General features: G+C 41.0%; 2 protein-coding genes across 9 annotated transcripts in view; one reads left to right on the top strand and one right to left on the bottom strand.

Moving 5' to 3' along the window:
* The window catches only part of PPIG (peptidylprolyl isomerase G), a 34325-nt gene extending 26437 nt beyond the window's left edge, over positions 1 to 7888 (top strand). For both annotated transcript variants that reach the window (XM_040561885.1, XM_040561886.1), the window contains exon 13: positions 41 to 7888. In XM_040561885.1, the coding sequence (XP_040417819.1) occupies positions 41 to 1157 (1117 nt within the window). In that variant the 3' untranslated portion in view covers positions 1158 to 7888. The remainder of the gene's footprint in view (positions 1 to 40) is intronic.
* On the bottom strand, positions 7037 to 15872 carry LOC121072370 (coiled-coil domain-containing protein 173-like). 7 transcript variants are annotated; one of them, XR_005821161.1, is made up of 8 exons: positions 15586 to 15871; positions 14825 to 14981; positions 13549 to 13688; positions 12670 to 12862; positions 12043 to 12207; positions 11363 to 11469; positions 10136 to 10332; positions 7037 to 9637 (listed from the first exon to the last, which is right to left on the bottom strand). XR_005821161.1 is itself a non-coding variant. In XM_040561888.1 (7 exons), exons 1-6 carry the CDS (start codon positions 15681 to 15683, stop codon positions 11368 to 11370), a joined length of 855 nt encoding a protein of 284 aa, XP_040417822.1. In that variant the 5' UTR covers positions 15684 to 15871; the 3' UTR covers positions 7037 to 10302; positions 11363 to 11367. The 7 variants fall into 7 exon arrangements, 4 of the variants coding, with proteins under 4 accessions (XP_040417822.1, XP_040417823.1, XP_040417824.1 ...); XR_005821163.1 differs by having other exon boundaries at positions 7037 to 7424; XR_005821162.1 differs by lacking the exon at positions 10136 to 10332 and having other exon boundaries at positions 7037 to 7424; positions 9325 to 9637.
* Positions 15873 to 16347: the final 475 nt, after the last annotated feature.

Genomic DNA, 16347 nt, shown 5'->3' with positions numbered 1-16347 from the left:
TTCACAATATTTTAAAATGTGTTTTTTCTCTCTCTCCAAGGAGTGAAATAAATGAAATCAAGAAAGATAATCAAAAAAGCCCAGGAAGAGGAAGAGAGAGAAAAATATCAGACCACAGACAAGCTTCTGAAAGTCCAAGCAGAAGAGGGGAGAAGGAGAAGAAAAAAGATCACAAATCCAGCAGTAAAGACAGGGAGACAAGGAGGAATTCAGAAAAAGATGACAAGCATAACAAGAGCAAGACCAGGAAAAGAGGTAAATCTAGAAGCCATAGTAAAAGCAGAGAGAAATCAAGAAGTAAAGAAAGAGACTCCAAACACAGTAGACATGATGAAAAGAGAGTAAGATCAAGAAGCAAAGAGAGGGACCATGAGAAAGGTAGAGAAAAAGAAAAGCGCTATGATTCTAGAGGGAGAGAGAAAGAAAGAAGTAGAAGTAAAGAGAGAAGTAGAAGGGCAGGTTCAAGAAGTAATGACCATGACCATAGGAAGAGTAAAGACAGGGAGAAACATAAGTCAAGAAGCAGAGAGCGTGAGCATGGTAGAGGAAAACATAGTTCCAGCAGTAGAACAAGGGAACGAAGCAAAAGCAGAGATAGGGGTAGGAGAGCAAGATCAAGAAGCAGAGACAGAGATCGCAGTAGAAGTAAAGAATATTCAAGGAATAGGGACAGAGAAACAAGAAGAAGAAGATCAAGAAGCAGAGAAAGGAGAGGTACGCCAGATAGATACAGAGGAAGAGAAAATAGGAGGAGGAGAGACTCAAGAAGCTCAGAGAGAGAGGAAAGTCAGAGCAGAAACAGAGAGAGGTATTCAAACAGAGAAAGTAGAAGCTCATATAAGAGGAATGATTCTGAAAGCCAAAGGAAGAGGCGTTCAAAAAGCCGTGACAGTAGCAGTCCGGAATCCAGTAAAGATAAGAAGTCTAGTAGAGATCAAGATAGAAGTCCAGACTCAAAAAAGAGACCAAGTAGCAAAGAGAGAGAATCAAAAAAATCATACTCAAGCAGGAGTAATGAAAAGGAAAAGACCAGATCTTCAACAGAGAAAGAAATTAACCAAAAATCAGAGAGTCAGGAAAGAGATCATGCCCCTAGTAAGGATAAAAAGTCCGATCATGAAACAAGTCCTGGAACAGATGACGACAGGCATGGATGAGTTTGTGGACTTAATGTTTCCATTGTCTCAAAGTTTTAGAGACATTTTGGGGAACGCCTTTTTATAAGATGTGGACTCCAGTTTGGTCTTTTGATAATCTAAAACCTGGATCATTTGTACTGCTAAAGTTTTAATAAACTTGAAATGAAAAAAACAAATTCTATGTGTAATACAGTGTGCTGTGTTTTAAATATTTCACTGTTTTATGTATCCTTCTTGTGTGTTGGCAGCTAGAGAAGGTACCTTCTATGCCATATTTAGTTTCTACCTGATGAACTTAGTCTGATGTAAACAATGGTTGCCTGTGAGGAAGCTTTCTTCATGTGTGAAGAAAGCTGCATGTATACCACATCATCTTAAAGCTAGGAGGCTTTTGCAATGGATCCATCATTCCAGTGTTGGTACATCTGTAATTCAGTAGGTACAAATCGTAAGGAAATGACTGTTTTCTTTGGGGGAGGAAAATGACTTTTTTTTAATCATGAAGTGAGATAATTTATTTAAATCTTCACTATTAGTACTTTTCTCAGAATCAACAGTAGAATTCATTCATGTTTTAAGGCAGCCATCTATGCTTGGGAGTTCTTTCTTTGCCCTAAATTTTTGTGTAGAAAAATTCTTTTTTGAAGTGCTCATCTATGTAATTTTCTGTAACCTCCCTTTTTCTGTTCCACGCTTTCATCTTTCTTTACTGTGGAAAATTGAGCCTGGATGCTTCCGACTGCCCTGCCTCAGTCACTAGGTAGTGGATGCGCAGAGATGAAACAATTACCAGAATTCATAGTAGGTGTCTTCACATCTTGGAAGTGGTGGTCACTGATCAGAACAAGGAACCAGCCAATCGTTCCTATTTTTGCTGCTTAACAGTTTATGGGAAAACAATTGCAGTTAAGACAGTCCCTTAAATTTTTAAAACCAAGATTTGCTTTCCTCCTTAAATCCCCACATTCTAAAGACTGTATTGTGAATTCCTCCATGTCTTCTACATGTGTGTCTTCCTCAAACTAATTCCTTCCCATTTCTGCTTTCCTCTTACACCTCTAGGACCTTAGTCTGTTTCTTTCTTGCCACTATACCTTCATATACAAGAGAAGGAAGTTGGTTTGTGTTGCTACACTATTGCCCACATATGTATGATACCCAAGAGTAGCTGGTGTAACTACGTAGTGGGCTGAGAGGACAGATTTGGTACAAACCCCAAAACTTCTTTAAGCCCTTTGAACTATTTGCACTGAATGCTGGCAAATCTTAATTTCTAAAGTGATGGGCATTAATGTAAAGCTGTGTCAAAGTATAACAACGTTTCAGTTGATTTTACAGCAGAATTTTTGATTGATTATAACTTTTTACCGTCTTTGTCAGTATTTTTGTAATACAATAGCCCACTTTATGATTTTTGTGTGTCCACAGCAGATTAGCAGAATTGCTGAACCTGGCTTGCTGTTGTGATCCAACAGCTGTTCTGAAGGAAAATAACAGATATTTATGTATTGAAAGCAAAAGGGAATATAGAATTGTGAGTAACATGAGGAACCCTTTTACAGAACGAAAAAACTAGAAGTTAGTGCTACTTTTCAGTAGAATAGCTTGTGGCACTATCAAATACTGGCTATAAACTTTTTTTTTCTGTTTTAGTATGTATTCTGTATTGCAGTTGCCATTCTATGCAGAACATGCAAAAATATTTCACAAGCATTCCTTGGGTGGATGACATGGTTGTTACTTAAAAGGGCTTACATGAGTGAATGGAAGACTTGAAGTGGACCTGTTCTGTGTGTAGCAACTCTGGACTCAGTATGACTTTGGAGAAGTTCTAGTGCAATCTTGAGGGCTGTGTTAAAAAGTTAGGCATTAAGAGAATTGTATGGCAGGTCAAAGGCTTCCTCAGTGCGTTTACACTGCACTATGCATGCAGTGTGCTTCAGAGTCTCATTTACAAACTGCAATGGTATTTCATCTTTTTTTATAGAGCTGCTACACATACAAAAAAAAGCCAACTTTACATTACTCGAGAGGTATGTTTGCACTACTGAGAATATTCTTGCCAATACCACTGAAGGCCATATAAGTCTGTAAACAACAACCCTCAACTAACTATATCAACTGCTTTAGAAAAGGGTAAAAATAAAACCAGTCAGCAATAAGGAAATCCATAGGAGATAACTTACAAAATTTTAATGGTTTACAAAGTCTCGAATGTGCTTATTTAAAATTTCAAAATGGAGACTATATTCAGTTGTAGTTTGCAGCTGTGTGTAACTAGTTGTTTCAAAAAATGCACTTGTATATCTTTAATATGGATTGGTTTCCTCGTTATAGTTCAGTAAATTACTTGTACAGATCAAATGAGCTCTAATTCTTTCATAGCAGGTTAAAATTCATCTGAGTAGGTGGCGCAAAGCTCATTTTTAATGCAGCGTGTAAGAAGTTGGCACTTTTAATTGCACACGGTGGGATACAGTTAAACTCCTGATGTATGCATGCCTTGTCTGTATTGTATTTGGCAAGTTGTTTTAGTGCTGATTGCTTCATTTGCTTAAATTCAAATGCAACAATTGTGGTCTTGTAAGAGGGAGGATGTGCCAGATTTTTGCTTTTCTTTATCCAAAAACTGAGTATGCTGGTAGAAATTCAGTGGGACTGAAGCACGGTCCTTTGGACAGCAAGATGTGCCCAAGCACCACTGAGCTCTTTCCACCTTGAGAGCATGTGGCTCCTGCTCTTGCTGTCCTGGGACCACTTCTTCCTTCAATGGCAGAGTTTTCCTGTTCTCAGCCTCATGCTAACTGCATTCTGTCAGTGTGTAGGTCAGTGCTATCTTTGGCAGCAGTGTCACAAGTTATTGGCCTTTGGCTTGGAGAACAGAATGGGGAGCATATTTCAAAGCAATACTTACGTTTATTGGAGGTGATGAAAACTATGCGTGTGGTCATCATCTCTTGTGGGTGGTGGTGGTGGTATATCTAGAAGGCAGTTTTTTCTGTCAGTACTGCAAAACTGACCTTACTCCAGAAAATGTATGAACCTCAAGACTCAAGAACAAAAAAAAAAAGTGCAGTGAGTACTGAACTGTTAACTTTGCAAGGATACGGTTAAAGTGAACGTATTGACATGAAAAAATCTCCAGAGGTTAGACATACGTTCTTTGTCATACTGGCAACGGAGACTGACATTTTACTAATACCATACAGCCTACACATATGTAAAATGCTGAAGAATATAGTATTGGTAATAGCCTTGCAAACTTCACCAGAAACAGACCGTATTTGATGGTTTTTCTGGCTACTGCCATCAACTCTGAAGCAAAAATTCTTGGTGGTTGGTGATAACAAGGTTGTGTAGACACTACTGCTTTTTAAAGATGTACTGCTGTCTGCTAATTCTTTGGGTGGCACATAAGACTTTAGTTGGTGTTTTTTGTTTTTCAAAGGCTAACAGTTAAATTTTACCTCTCTGTTCTATTTGGTTGATAAAACTTTATCCTGAAACTTTTCACTTGCTACTGAAATCCCACACTATAGACTTCTCTTGCAGTGATCTTTGTCAGATGCCTTGGAAAAATTTGCTGTGTTCCACTGAACAATGTCTGATTTGTAATAGTGTTAGCCTGGCAAATGAATTTTAGATTAATGTAAACATAAAAGAAGCAGTCCTTCATCTTTCTTTCCTGGAATTGTTGATTTCTTTGTTGCTTTACTGAAGCAAATAAAGTATTTTTGGACACACCTTCTAGGGGCATAGTAGACTCATTGCTTCACTGATTGGCAAAAATGTGTATCCCTGCTTTTGGGACTTAAAATAGGAAGCCTCAAGGTAATTACGCTTTATCAAAAACCTCTTGTAAATCATTTTTGTTTTCCCTAATACCTGAACAACTTTATGAGAAAAGACCCAAGTATTTTTCAGTGGTAGCCATAAGTTAATTTTTGGTCAACTTACTTGGAGTATTTGAGTGACAACGTTAATCTTCATGTTTCTAGAGTTGATGTGATGCGAATGTTAAGAACTCTTACACGCTGCTTTCCTTCTTTTACTGGAAATAGTAATTTTCCTTATGCAGCATTTAACCAAATTATTCAAGAAAATGCATTATCACAATCTGTCAACTCTGCACTTTGCAAAATTTGAATTTGGTATAATTCTGCAGTTTCCTCGCGTAAAACTTAAGCTTTCCATTTTATTGCATGTATACTTTTAGTGTAGTACTTACTACTACCTTTGAATTACTCATGTTAAGAACATTGCTCTAACAAAACTTGTATTCCATAATAAAAGCGTAAGGTAATATTCACTTAAAAAAAAAAAAAAAAGCTACCCTATCAAAATAAGTTTTCTTTCAATAATCAAGTAGAGAGTTTGGATAATAAAACTGTCCTAAAGTAAAGGTATATTCTTTCTTAATCAAAGTCATTGTTCATGTGAAATGAGTAAGGTAGTTAACATGAACAAGTTCAGAGGACACATCTTAAATAGCTTAAATACACATCTATACCCGATTCATTTTAAACATATTTGTAAGAATAAAAGCTCTAACAACATAATCAAATAGACTAAACTGAACTAATAGAGCACCCTGACTTTAATTAGAAACTTTACAACATGCAAAGCCCTTAAGTAAACTTCCTATTTTTGGCAGTTAGTCATTTCTGCCTATCTTGTCCATATGCCTGTAACTGTATATACAAAGTAGTTAGTGTGTCACTTTAGTCAATGACGGCTAATTAAAAGAATGGGTGGAAGAATTGGAAAGAATTTAGGCCTATTAATTTATAATCTGTTGTAAGATGAACTAGGTAGTAACTGATTTCCTTCACCAGCTAAAAGAATTGTGGTCAATTATTTAAGTAGTGATGTGCACGTAGTATTTCATGAACAATATGGAAGTCTGTCTCTTGAACATTTTGTAATCTGTAATTCTCAGCTGGGAGAATGAACCCTTCATATTTAATCCACAAGTTGTGCATTTCATTACTTTCCAGTAACAATTTTTTTGGCATATTTGTTAGTATAGTCAATATATCTGCAAAGTGTGCCTCTTATAGTATTACTTAACTTCTGTATGTAACTAAGAGTATCATTCATTTCTAGTTCCAGTGATATAACTGGTGCATTTAGATGTGCTTGAGCATTTTGAAGTGGTTTTAGTATGTTTACACAACTTTACAAGCTGTTGTGATTTAGCATCAGAACATTCCCTCTTCAGTTGAACCAAGATTGATACAGTCTTACTGAAGATGGGAAAACTCAAGGTTTTGTTTCATGCTAAACTAGATGAGTAAGTTATAGATGGAATTGCAGCTTTCTACTACAGACTGACAAACGACAGGCTATTCAGTCTCTAACATAAAAAATGCAGCTGTGTAATGAAGCTGATCTACTGTCTTATCACTGTCATGTTTTTGATAATATTTCGAAATCTTATATCTTGTACTTAAATATGGTAGTTTTTTGGGAATGGGTCTGTGAAGCAGAATGGTTCTCACCAGTTACAGGAGATGTACCTATCTGATGTTATGAATTTAAATACAGCATTAGGACAGCTGACAGACATTTTAGAACCAAACACAGGCATGAGCTTTGATCGCAAGGGCCCCTAGACCAGCATCCCCTCCTAGTAACCTGGCTGTGCCAGCAGCAGTGTTTAGGAAACTGCAGAAAAGCATACTCTACCTTTCTTGCATTTCCTACAGTCAATTAAGAAACTTGAGTGCTAGACAGACAACTGTCTTGCTGCAGGCACCTTTTTCCCAGAAAGGATTAGAGATTCAGCCACTTTTAATGTAGACTTCCTGTTTTCCATTGCATTCTCCACAGTAAAATTAAGTAGAAAACTGTTAAGAAGAAACACACTCAGCATTGGTATTACTGCTATGGGCAGCTATTTTAAACAATTTAATTTTATTATTTGCTCATTTTTTTAAGCCAAAATGTAAAGTTTTAATTAAGCTTTGAGGTCTAGTAACATTCAAGTACAGCACATCCAACATCACAAGTGTTCATGTTTAGGTTGTTACCTCTTGACTTCCTAGAAACTGAATCTACTGCTTTGTTTCATAATAAAAATACTGTAGCTGCTGTGTAGCTATAGCTATGGTATTTGAGCTGAATATTGGCAGATTCTGGCAAACTGCATGCCTTCCACCATATTCCAGGGTTAGTTTCAGCTGTTAGGCACTGATAGATTATGCAGGCACATAAGGGTTTTTAGAAGACCGTGGCTAGCTTCTTACTCTGTAGTGGATGCTTCTGTACTTGTCTGCTGTATTTCTGAAGAAGAAAGAAACAGAGTTTAAGTCCTCCTTTGTAATTAGTAATCATTATTCAATGAAATATGAATTGAGGGGCTGTAATTAAAACAATCATCCTACAGCAGTAATGGCTTCATTTTCCCCATTTCACTGTATCAGTTGCTGGATGTGTAGTTTATAGATCTTGGTAGCCTCATACAGAATCAGACAGCCTGATCCTGTCTCTGGTCTGCATAGTAACTCTTGCTTACTTCCAGTAAATGTTGCCATGTTCTAGGCTTTACCTCTTCTAAAGAAAAAAATCAATAGACCAAAACAGGCCAAATCAAGTGCTACTCATTTGGAATGGGGAAAAATTACTATTATATTAACTGATCTAGTATTGAATTTCATTGGGCCTGCAGTTATGATGCGTAAGGCCTGCAGTATATAAAAGAATTGTACATTTCTCTGGATAATGTATTGGAGATAGGAAACCCAGAGGAAAAAAAACAAAACCATTCTGGTTTATACAAGATAATATCAAGCAGCTATGAAAAACTATGCTTTAAGGCTGTTTTAGATCTTTTTAAAGATTAGTTTAACAGATTAAATGGTGGGTTTGAATCACTTACATATTCCCTTAGGTATCTAGCACATTTCCTTTGTGGGCTCTCATTCTTAATTGCAAAGGCCATGATAGACCAAAACCAAAAAGCTTAGATTGTACTGATGGTGCTGCAAGAATGCCAAGGGAATGACTAGATAGATGGCACTGCCAGAACAAGGAAGATTCATCAGAGACAAGGATGCATTGCCAAGAACAAGGAGGAAAATTACGTATTATTTATAGCATTTTTCTATTTCAAGAGATACCGAACATGTAAGTTAATAACAGGACTCTGAAAAAAAAATTAGCTATTAAAACAGAATGAGTTCTTTGGCCTAAAACCACCAGAGACTTAGAAAATGTTTTCAGGAGTAACAGCCTGTCTGTATTGGCACCTGAAAATGTCAATCCTTAATCACCCCATGGTGCCAACTCTACTTTTCAGTGGTAGATTATTTCCAGTTGAGCATCCTCTTCAACCTTCCTCTGAGCTGAGCAGTAGCAACGACTAACATTAAAGAACTTGAATTGAACTAGTAACTCTACCCTACAGAACACTATCTGACAGTAAAGAACTGCACTGTGAGTGAAGTCAAACCAACCTAGGACAAGGCATTTTTGAAAACTTCTGTTCCACTTCCTATGTCAAAATTCCATTAGATCTGAAGAGACAATACTGCTAGTAGCTATGCAGGTATGAGTCGCGTTACTCTTGAGAACATCATGCTTGACCCTGGAAGCCCATGTCTCCATGCTTAAGTTGCCAGTCTATTTCCACAGAGTTGATTGAGAGGTTTGGAAAAAAAGGCAGTTGGATTCAAGGTGTCTGTTTCAGTCCCTCTGAGGGGACTTGCCTTTCTAAGGTCCTAGCCTTCTTACGGGACCACTACCTCGGAAATTAGATGTAGTATGACCTTCTGAAGCAAGGCAGCACACCAACAGAGAGGGTAAGATGTTGAGCAAAACTAGTAATTCAAGTTTAGCAGTCATTTCTCAAAGCATATTCTGATTTGCTAGCTATTAATTAAAACTTTAGCTAATAGCCACTACAAGTAATGACAGTAGGCATTAGAGAATACCTCCTGCTTAGCAGATTTATCAGCTGTATTTGAACTTCCTGTATTATGTTACCATCTTTAAGTAGTGGCAGAGAAGTACCCCTGGTGGTCAGGTACACCAGCCTCCTGCCTTACGTGCTACATCTTCAGAGCCTTCCCAGGTAATGACTCTACCACCTTTCTGGCCACTCTGAGCCAGTGACCATGTTCCTGCCAAAAGGGGAATTTTCATGACATTATCTTATCTCCCACATCACTGTTGTATCAATCACCTGACACTACTGAGACAAGTTTGGCTCTGCTGTATTTGTACCACCCTTCAACCAGCTGCAGGCTGTTCTATATCCTTAGCTGCCTCCTTGGCAGACTGAACAAGCCCAGCTTTCTCAGTTTCATTTATTTCTCATCTCAGGCTGTTCAATAGCTTTCATGTTTCTGCTCGCACAAGGAGCTGTTCTCTCAGCTTCTTCCCAGTCCTTTTTTCTTCCTTTGTGTTCTTCAATATATCAAACATAAAACTGACTTTAGTCTTCTGTATTACTCTTGCAAGAAGCTTTCCATTCTTGCTTTTCAGAGGTAGCAAAACTGTGAAGAACAATGAAATGTTACCAAAATGCTTTGTCACTAAAAATTCTAGAACCTCAATTTAATTCCATGATCTAAAAACACTTCTTTGCAGTTTTACAGGGATCACCACCAAGAGTTAGTCATTTAAAGCAAGCACACAAAGCACATGTATCTTTGGAAGTCAGTAGTATAATGTGATCAATTCATGCTGTTTTTTTCATGCTGAATGTGGTCAAATGAATCAACGCTTAGTGCATTTAAAAAATGCATACGATTCCTACACTTCACTTTATGTATACTGAAAGGAAGAATTGTTTCCTGGTGGCTGAGTTTGGTATTTCTGTAGACACAGGAAGTAAAAGCAGGTATAAGACCCCTGGAAGCAGGCTGTAGATTTCAAGTGCAGACATAATCTACAGAACAGGGCTTTTTCAAAAAAAACTGAGCAGGAAATGAGGCTGCAATCCACCTTGCTTCTTGCTGCTGTGGAAGTAGACTAAGACCCATTTAACTCACCAATTACACAGTAGTCAGCACATGCAAATGTGCACTTAGCGATGCATTTGGAGCATTATCAAGCTCTGCAGACTTTCAGCACAACTCTTACTGTAGTCAATGATTCTTCTCAAGGCTTCAGCTTCTGCCATCCAAAAGCTTTATTAAAAGTTTGCATTGTTTGCTTGCTGGAAAGAGTTTGAAGTAATAAAAGAGCACTGACTCAGAAAGAAGGGAAATAAATTTTAAATTTTTCATTAGTGAAAAAAACTTAGACTATTTCAGAAACTAATTGCCATGCCCTCTTTAAAAAAAATCATTTCCACTCAAGTCAATTACTCAAAGATAATTGGAAAGAACTCTGCATGACTTTTAGCTAATAGCGCAGCTGTGCTGGCAGTTGTTTAGATCAGAAGAGAGTTTGAGATAGGTCTCTTGATTGTTCCTACTTACTGTGCTTTTGTTCACATTCCGGAGTGATCATAAACTAGACCCTTTTGGATAAAACTTCAGCATGTGCTCCCACCAGGATGGGTACTGAGCCACAACACCAGATGAGCACTATTCTGGACAACCCCCTGGACATGCATGTGCATCAAGTTCTCAGTAGCAACGTCCTCGCTCCACAAACAGGCCCCTTTTGGGCCACCCTAACTGAAGTGGGTATAGAGCATCAGCTGCACCTAGCCAGGTCCTGCTGTCCAGAAACAGCTCAGCAACCCACACCACAGGAGGTCTGACCAACCAAGACAGCACTTGGGTCTGTGCCAGCTCTGAGGAGGTCTTGGCCCTGTTCTCAGGCAGGGCTTTGAGGGGCATGCAAGCTGCAACACTCCCACATGGTTCCAAGCATTCGCTCAGCCCGAGTGAGATGAGAGCTCACATACATTTGTCAGGAGGAATGGGGATGGTGTTGTACCAACCAAACTTCCCCTCACACACTTTTTTTTTTTTTAAGTATACTGTATGTAGATATACTTCTCCACTTTCACAGGTGTCTATTTAACTGAAGCTAATTTTAAAAGTCACTAGCTGATATTTCACCACATCCTTACTGCATGGCTTCCATGTTCTTTCATAATTTTCTGAAGCAGTAGTTCAGCTGAGTCCTGACAGTATTCTGTACTATCTTAGAGAGAAAAAAGGAGAACTAAAACCTGCGTAGAAAGCCCACATCCACATTGTGTTCCCTCCGTGGACATTTGGACAGGAGAATAAAAGTTGTGTGCATTCATGGCACTCACTTACTGTCTTTATCTCCGAAATTTTTGCTCTTTACAAAAAGCAGCCTCTCTCTGAGCATCATAATCCAAGTCTGCTTGTTTTTCCTGCTCTTTTTTTGCCTTCTTTTCTGCCTGAGGAAGAAGAGAGAATAACAAAGGGTTTTTTTGTTTCCTAAAACACTTTTTCCAACATGCATTGGAAATTTGTATCACTTTCAGCCCTACAAGATATGGAAAAATGCAAACAAGTTTTCACAAAAACAGTGTTACCTTATACAACACACCTTGAGAGGAAAGGTGTTGTATAAGCAGCTCCCACACTGGGACAGTGACACCACAAGGACTTGAAGAATGGGGTCACATGCTCAGGGGAAATGCAAATGCAGAAGGGGCATCTGCATTCCTGAGTGGGGTCTCCTGAAGCCATAGCTGCTAAGTGCTGATCTTTTTCTCATCACCTGCCCTTCCAGGTCATCCTCCCTGACCAACAAGGGCTGAGAAAGTCCAGAAGAGACTTCTGTGCCACTACTGAGATGTGGCTGGTCCCCAATGCCAACATCTGGGGTGCATACAAGAAAAAAAAAAAAAAAAAACACACAAAAACCACAGCATGCTTCCTCTCCCAGCCCCTCAGTGTCTTGTACTGTTGCTTCAGATGCATGCTACTTTCTGAAGGGGCTGACAGGGTACAGCACTTCTATTTACCATTTGCTGGAGCTGAATCTTCTGTACTTCCATACTTGCATCACGTTGTCTTTGTTTCTTGGCTTCTTCCCCTTCCAGGTAGATGCGGTTCTTCTCCATAAATGCATGGCATTCTTTTTCATTTTCTGCTTTTTCCTCTATCTCCTTCTCCAGTTTCATCTTCACCTGAATTTTACACAAGAGAGGAGGTTAGCCAGCTGGCTACCCTGCCAGTTTGAAGAGTTATGTATTGCCACCAGCCATTCTGCAGGCCAGATACAAAAGCAATAATGATGCAGCCCTGTATCAGCACTCGCTGGTAAGCACAATCATCGTAGCTGGCCAGTGTCCAAGCCCCGAGTTTCCAGCAGCACCAACAGATGCGTGCCCAGCATGAGGTGGGAGAGGGAGAGAACCCCAGGAAGATGTCAGCAGACCTGATGAAGCGTGCTAACCTCTTGCAAGAGGATCTTCCCATGTGCCACTTGCAACTTGCTTAAGGAGTTGGGTGTAAATAAGAGGCAGCTGCTAAGTGAGAACATGCACAAGTGCCTAACAATTGCTATGCAAAAACACACAATGTTTCTAAAAGGTATTTAGAAGGATAGGAGAGAAAGAGGAATAAGAATGATTTTTTTTTTTTTTTACCACAGTGGCTCTGTGTTCAGCAATAGATTCAATGGCAGCCTTATTTTTTGCTTCTCTCTCTTTGGTTTTCATTTGGTATTCGTCTTCTACCTCTGCAGCTCCTCGAGCAAAACGTTCAGCTTCCATCCTCAATGTCTGATTCATCTGTCCAGCTAGTTGTTTAAAAGCTTTATCCTGATGCTCTTGAACTAGCCTGCAGTAGAACATGAGCTACCATAACATACCAGCAATATATGCTCAGCTTATCTGAGGCACTGCTCTAACTAGAGCCAGCAATCCTGCTTCCACCCTTCTATCTTCTCTAGCCACACAGGCCCACCCATTCAGCTCTTTGACATCCTTTTACTGACATGGCAAGTAAGCACTCCCTATTTTTTTTTCGCATGCTTGCTTTTTGTTGCTATAGTGAGATGGATCACACAGGGAAGAATCCACCTAACCCACTGTCACTGCAGGCAAATGCTGGAAGCATTGGCTGGAAACAGGAAGCAAAGGGTGCTTGTTGTGTTGGCTCAGGAACAGCATACCCTCTCAGCTAAACAAGTAAACAATATTTCTTCTATTACTGTAAGAATATTAATACTGTTGCCTAGTTAAGTCAAATATGTTCCTTCTTTCTCAGAGAAGGACAGGCAACACGCTGATGCAGAGATTTGCATTTCAGCATCTAGGCAACTTGAAGACTTGAGAGTTTACCTACCCCCACAGTACCAATTACTATAAAACTGATAGGGTTTCATCTGAATTGTCTGCCTTTTTTCAAGTTTTACTCACAGAAAATTTTCTTGCATCAGTTTTAATTTTGCTGATGTAAGAATTCAGAGTAACATTTGTCACAAAATTTAGTTGAATCTTAACACTGAAAATACCTCCACGTACCTATTGGTCTCTGCGTCGTCTTCTCTTCTCAGATCAGCCATCATTTCTTTTCCTTTAATGTAAGCCCTAATCCGATCATCATCTTCGTCTTCTCTTTGTTTCTCTTCATCTTTAATTACTTTCTGTTCAGCTACATGCTCCTGTTTAAATGGAAAATAACTACTACTTTTATACAGAATGAGATTTCAGAAATATTGAATGGGGAAAGATAAATCTATCAGAGACTTCACGCCTAACCTATCATAACAGTTCTTTGATTGTACCAGTGGAGAATATATAGAACAGAAACAGATGGAAGAAAATACTCAGGACCTAATTATCACAAACGACCACAGAAGTAAAATTAGTAATGTACCAAGTTTAAGTGGCAAGGGCTTGGTAACAGGGGGCTGCAGGAGTAACCACTACAAATATGCAGTTGCAGCCCCAAGCACGATACCCTTAGGGTAGGCTTTCTTATACTTCACCAGCTATTCTCCCATCCCATGTGTCGTTCACACAGAACAGACTCTGAAGGACAAAAAACAGTATGTCTGTAGAACTGTAAAAATATAAAGCACAAGGCATTTTGAAATCACAGAGAAGCGGCCATTTTAGTGTATATTGATTTTATTGCACATAAAAGGTTGAAAGCAAATGGAATAGAATTTGCCTAACTGTGGACAGAAGGGGTGGGGTGAGGGGCAGATGAGGGGAAGGAAGAAGGGTTTGAATGGGAATTCTCTCCTCTTAGTCTCTTGCTTGCCAATGATTTGAAGTACCTCCACATCAGCCTCCCTGCTCAAGCAGCTGTTGAGGGAAGGAGGTACAGAGAATGGAAAGATAGGTGTGGTGAGTAGGTCTTCACAAATTTTCTAAGCATCTCTAATCAGAAAGGGAAAGACAAGATAAAAATAAAGTCATGTTCACAGACTCAGACTACTCCCTCCTCCTGACAATGGAAAAATGGGCTTAAAACAGGGTAGGTACGTGGAATCGAAATCCAGGTATCAAGCCAAGAATATTCCCTGATGTCTACAGCAGACTTTTTCATTGTAGTCCAGTTAAAGTTCAGGTATCACATCAGGACTTTCAAGAGGCCCTTCCCAAAAACAGACAAAAGGAAGACCTAGCCTGCAGCTTTCAACATCAGTATGTGACCTAACACTGCTACTGAAGCTACCAACAAACCTCCTGTTGTCATCAGGCCTGTTTATCCATAGCCCTAATGCAATTGTTTCATTCTATACAGCTGCGGTGAAGCGAGCACTGAACTCTCTGATTTCCTCCTACTTACATGATGCAGCCTCTGGCGTTCAATTTTTTCCTCCTGTTCGTTTTCCTTTCCTCTCTGAATTTCCAGTTGGTACAATCGGTTGAGCCTTTGTATTTCTTCCCCTTCTCTTCTGTTTTCCAACTTAGCCAGGTCTGCCTGATGCTTGTGTTCCTGTATTCTGAAACAGGAAAGGAATGGAGTAAGTGGGGTGGGGATTCCGTGAAGTGAGCAGATAGGGATTCTGCATGTCTACGGGTACCTGAACACTGAAAAATCCAGCATTTTAAAGTGAAAATAGAACATCGGATCAAAATAGAATCACACATTTTTAGGTGGTAGCTGCAAATCCTTCAGCCAGAGTTGACTTCTGGCATAAAGAAGCACTTAGAAATTTCCCAATTAAGTCAGTACTAGCAAAAGCAAACTTGACCAGCAGATGGGTTTGAGTAAGAGATCCCATTTGAGCATCTTAATTGTTAGCCCACTGCCTGCACGAGTTCAGCCTTTACCATCTAGTGGCAAGCTACTACTTCCAAGCAGTGCCAGCACTGACTAAGACAAAGAGCGGCCCTCAGCCCACGCTGGCTGCAAGTATGACTTATTATGGGCTGGGACAAGCGGCAACTACACGGTGTTTTGCCTCAGGGAGCCCAGGGCGCGGGGAGGGCCCGACGCAGCGCCGCGCCCGGACCCCCGCTCCCCCCGCACCGCACCCCGCCGCCCGCCCCGGGCCGGGCTCGGTCCCGGGGCCCCTTGGCAGGCTCCGGGCGGCCCCGACTCACTGCGCCAGCTGCTCCCTGGCCACGGCCCGGCGCTCCGCGTAGCGGCCGCGCTCCCGCTCCGCCTCCCGCTCGGCGGCGCCCGGCTGCTGGTGCTCCATCGGCGGCTGCCTCCGCTACGGCCCGGCCCGGCCGCGGCCTGTCAGGGAAGCGGCGCTGCCTGACGAGAGGCGCGATTCCCGCCGCCACCGCCCCTTTCGGCCGCTTCCAGAGCGCGGAGGGAGGCAGCGCCTCACCCGGAAAGGGCAGAGCGGCCGCACGGGGCGGGAAGGGCAGGGAACTGGCTTTGGCAGCGGCACCGCCCCGACCCGCCGGCTGCTGACGGCACCGGCGAGCCCAGCCCTGGGGAGGAGCAGGGCGGTTCCAGAGCCGGCGGCTGTGGGCTGCGGGAAGGTGAAGAGAGAGCTCCTCTCGGCCCTCACCTCTGGGCAGCCCCTTGCCTCCTTCCAAAGCCTGCCTCTGTCAGAAGCCGGGCTCAGAGTCTTGAAGGCACCCACGAGACCCATTTTCCAAAGTAAAATATTATCAGACATCCTTTTTAGGAAACCCTCCTAACTTTTTAGAAGTCGTTCCCCGGTTTGGCCGAGAGAGATGGGCAGCTCAGGGCGTGAAACGAGAGTGGGGGGCAAAGGCAGGCTGCGGGTGCCTTGGGCGGCGCTTCCAGTGGGCCCAGACTAGGGGAATAGCGTGTTTGGAGCCCAGGGTGCTTGCAGGGGAAGCCATTATCTGAACCCCTAATTCAGTCCGTGCCATGTAAATACACTG

The sequence above is a fragment of the Cygnus olor genome, chromosome 6 (genome assembly GCF_009769625.2).
Source record: "Cygnus olor isolate bCygOlo1 chromosome 6, bCygOlo1.pri.v2, whole genome shotgun sequence".
Classification (NCBI taxonomy): Eukaryota; Metazoa; Chordata; class Aves; order Anseriformes; family Anatidae; genus Cygnus; species Cygnus olor.
Note: the sequence above shows the minus strand (reverse complement) of the source record. Positions and strands in the feature narration are given on the sequence as shown.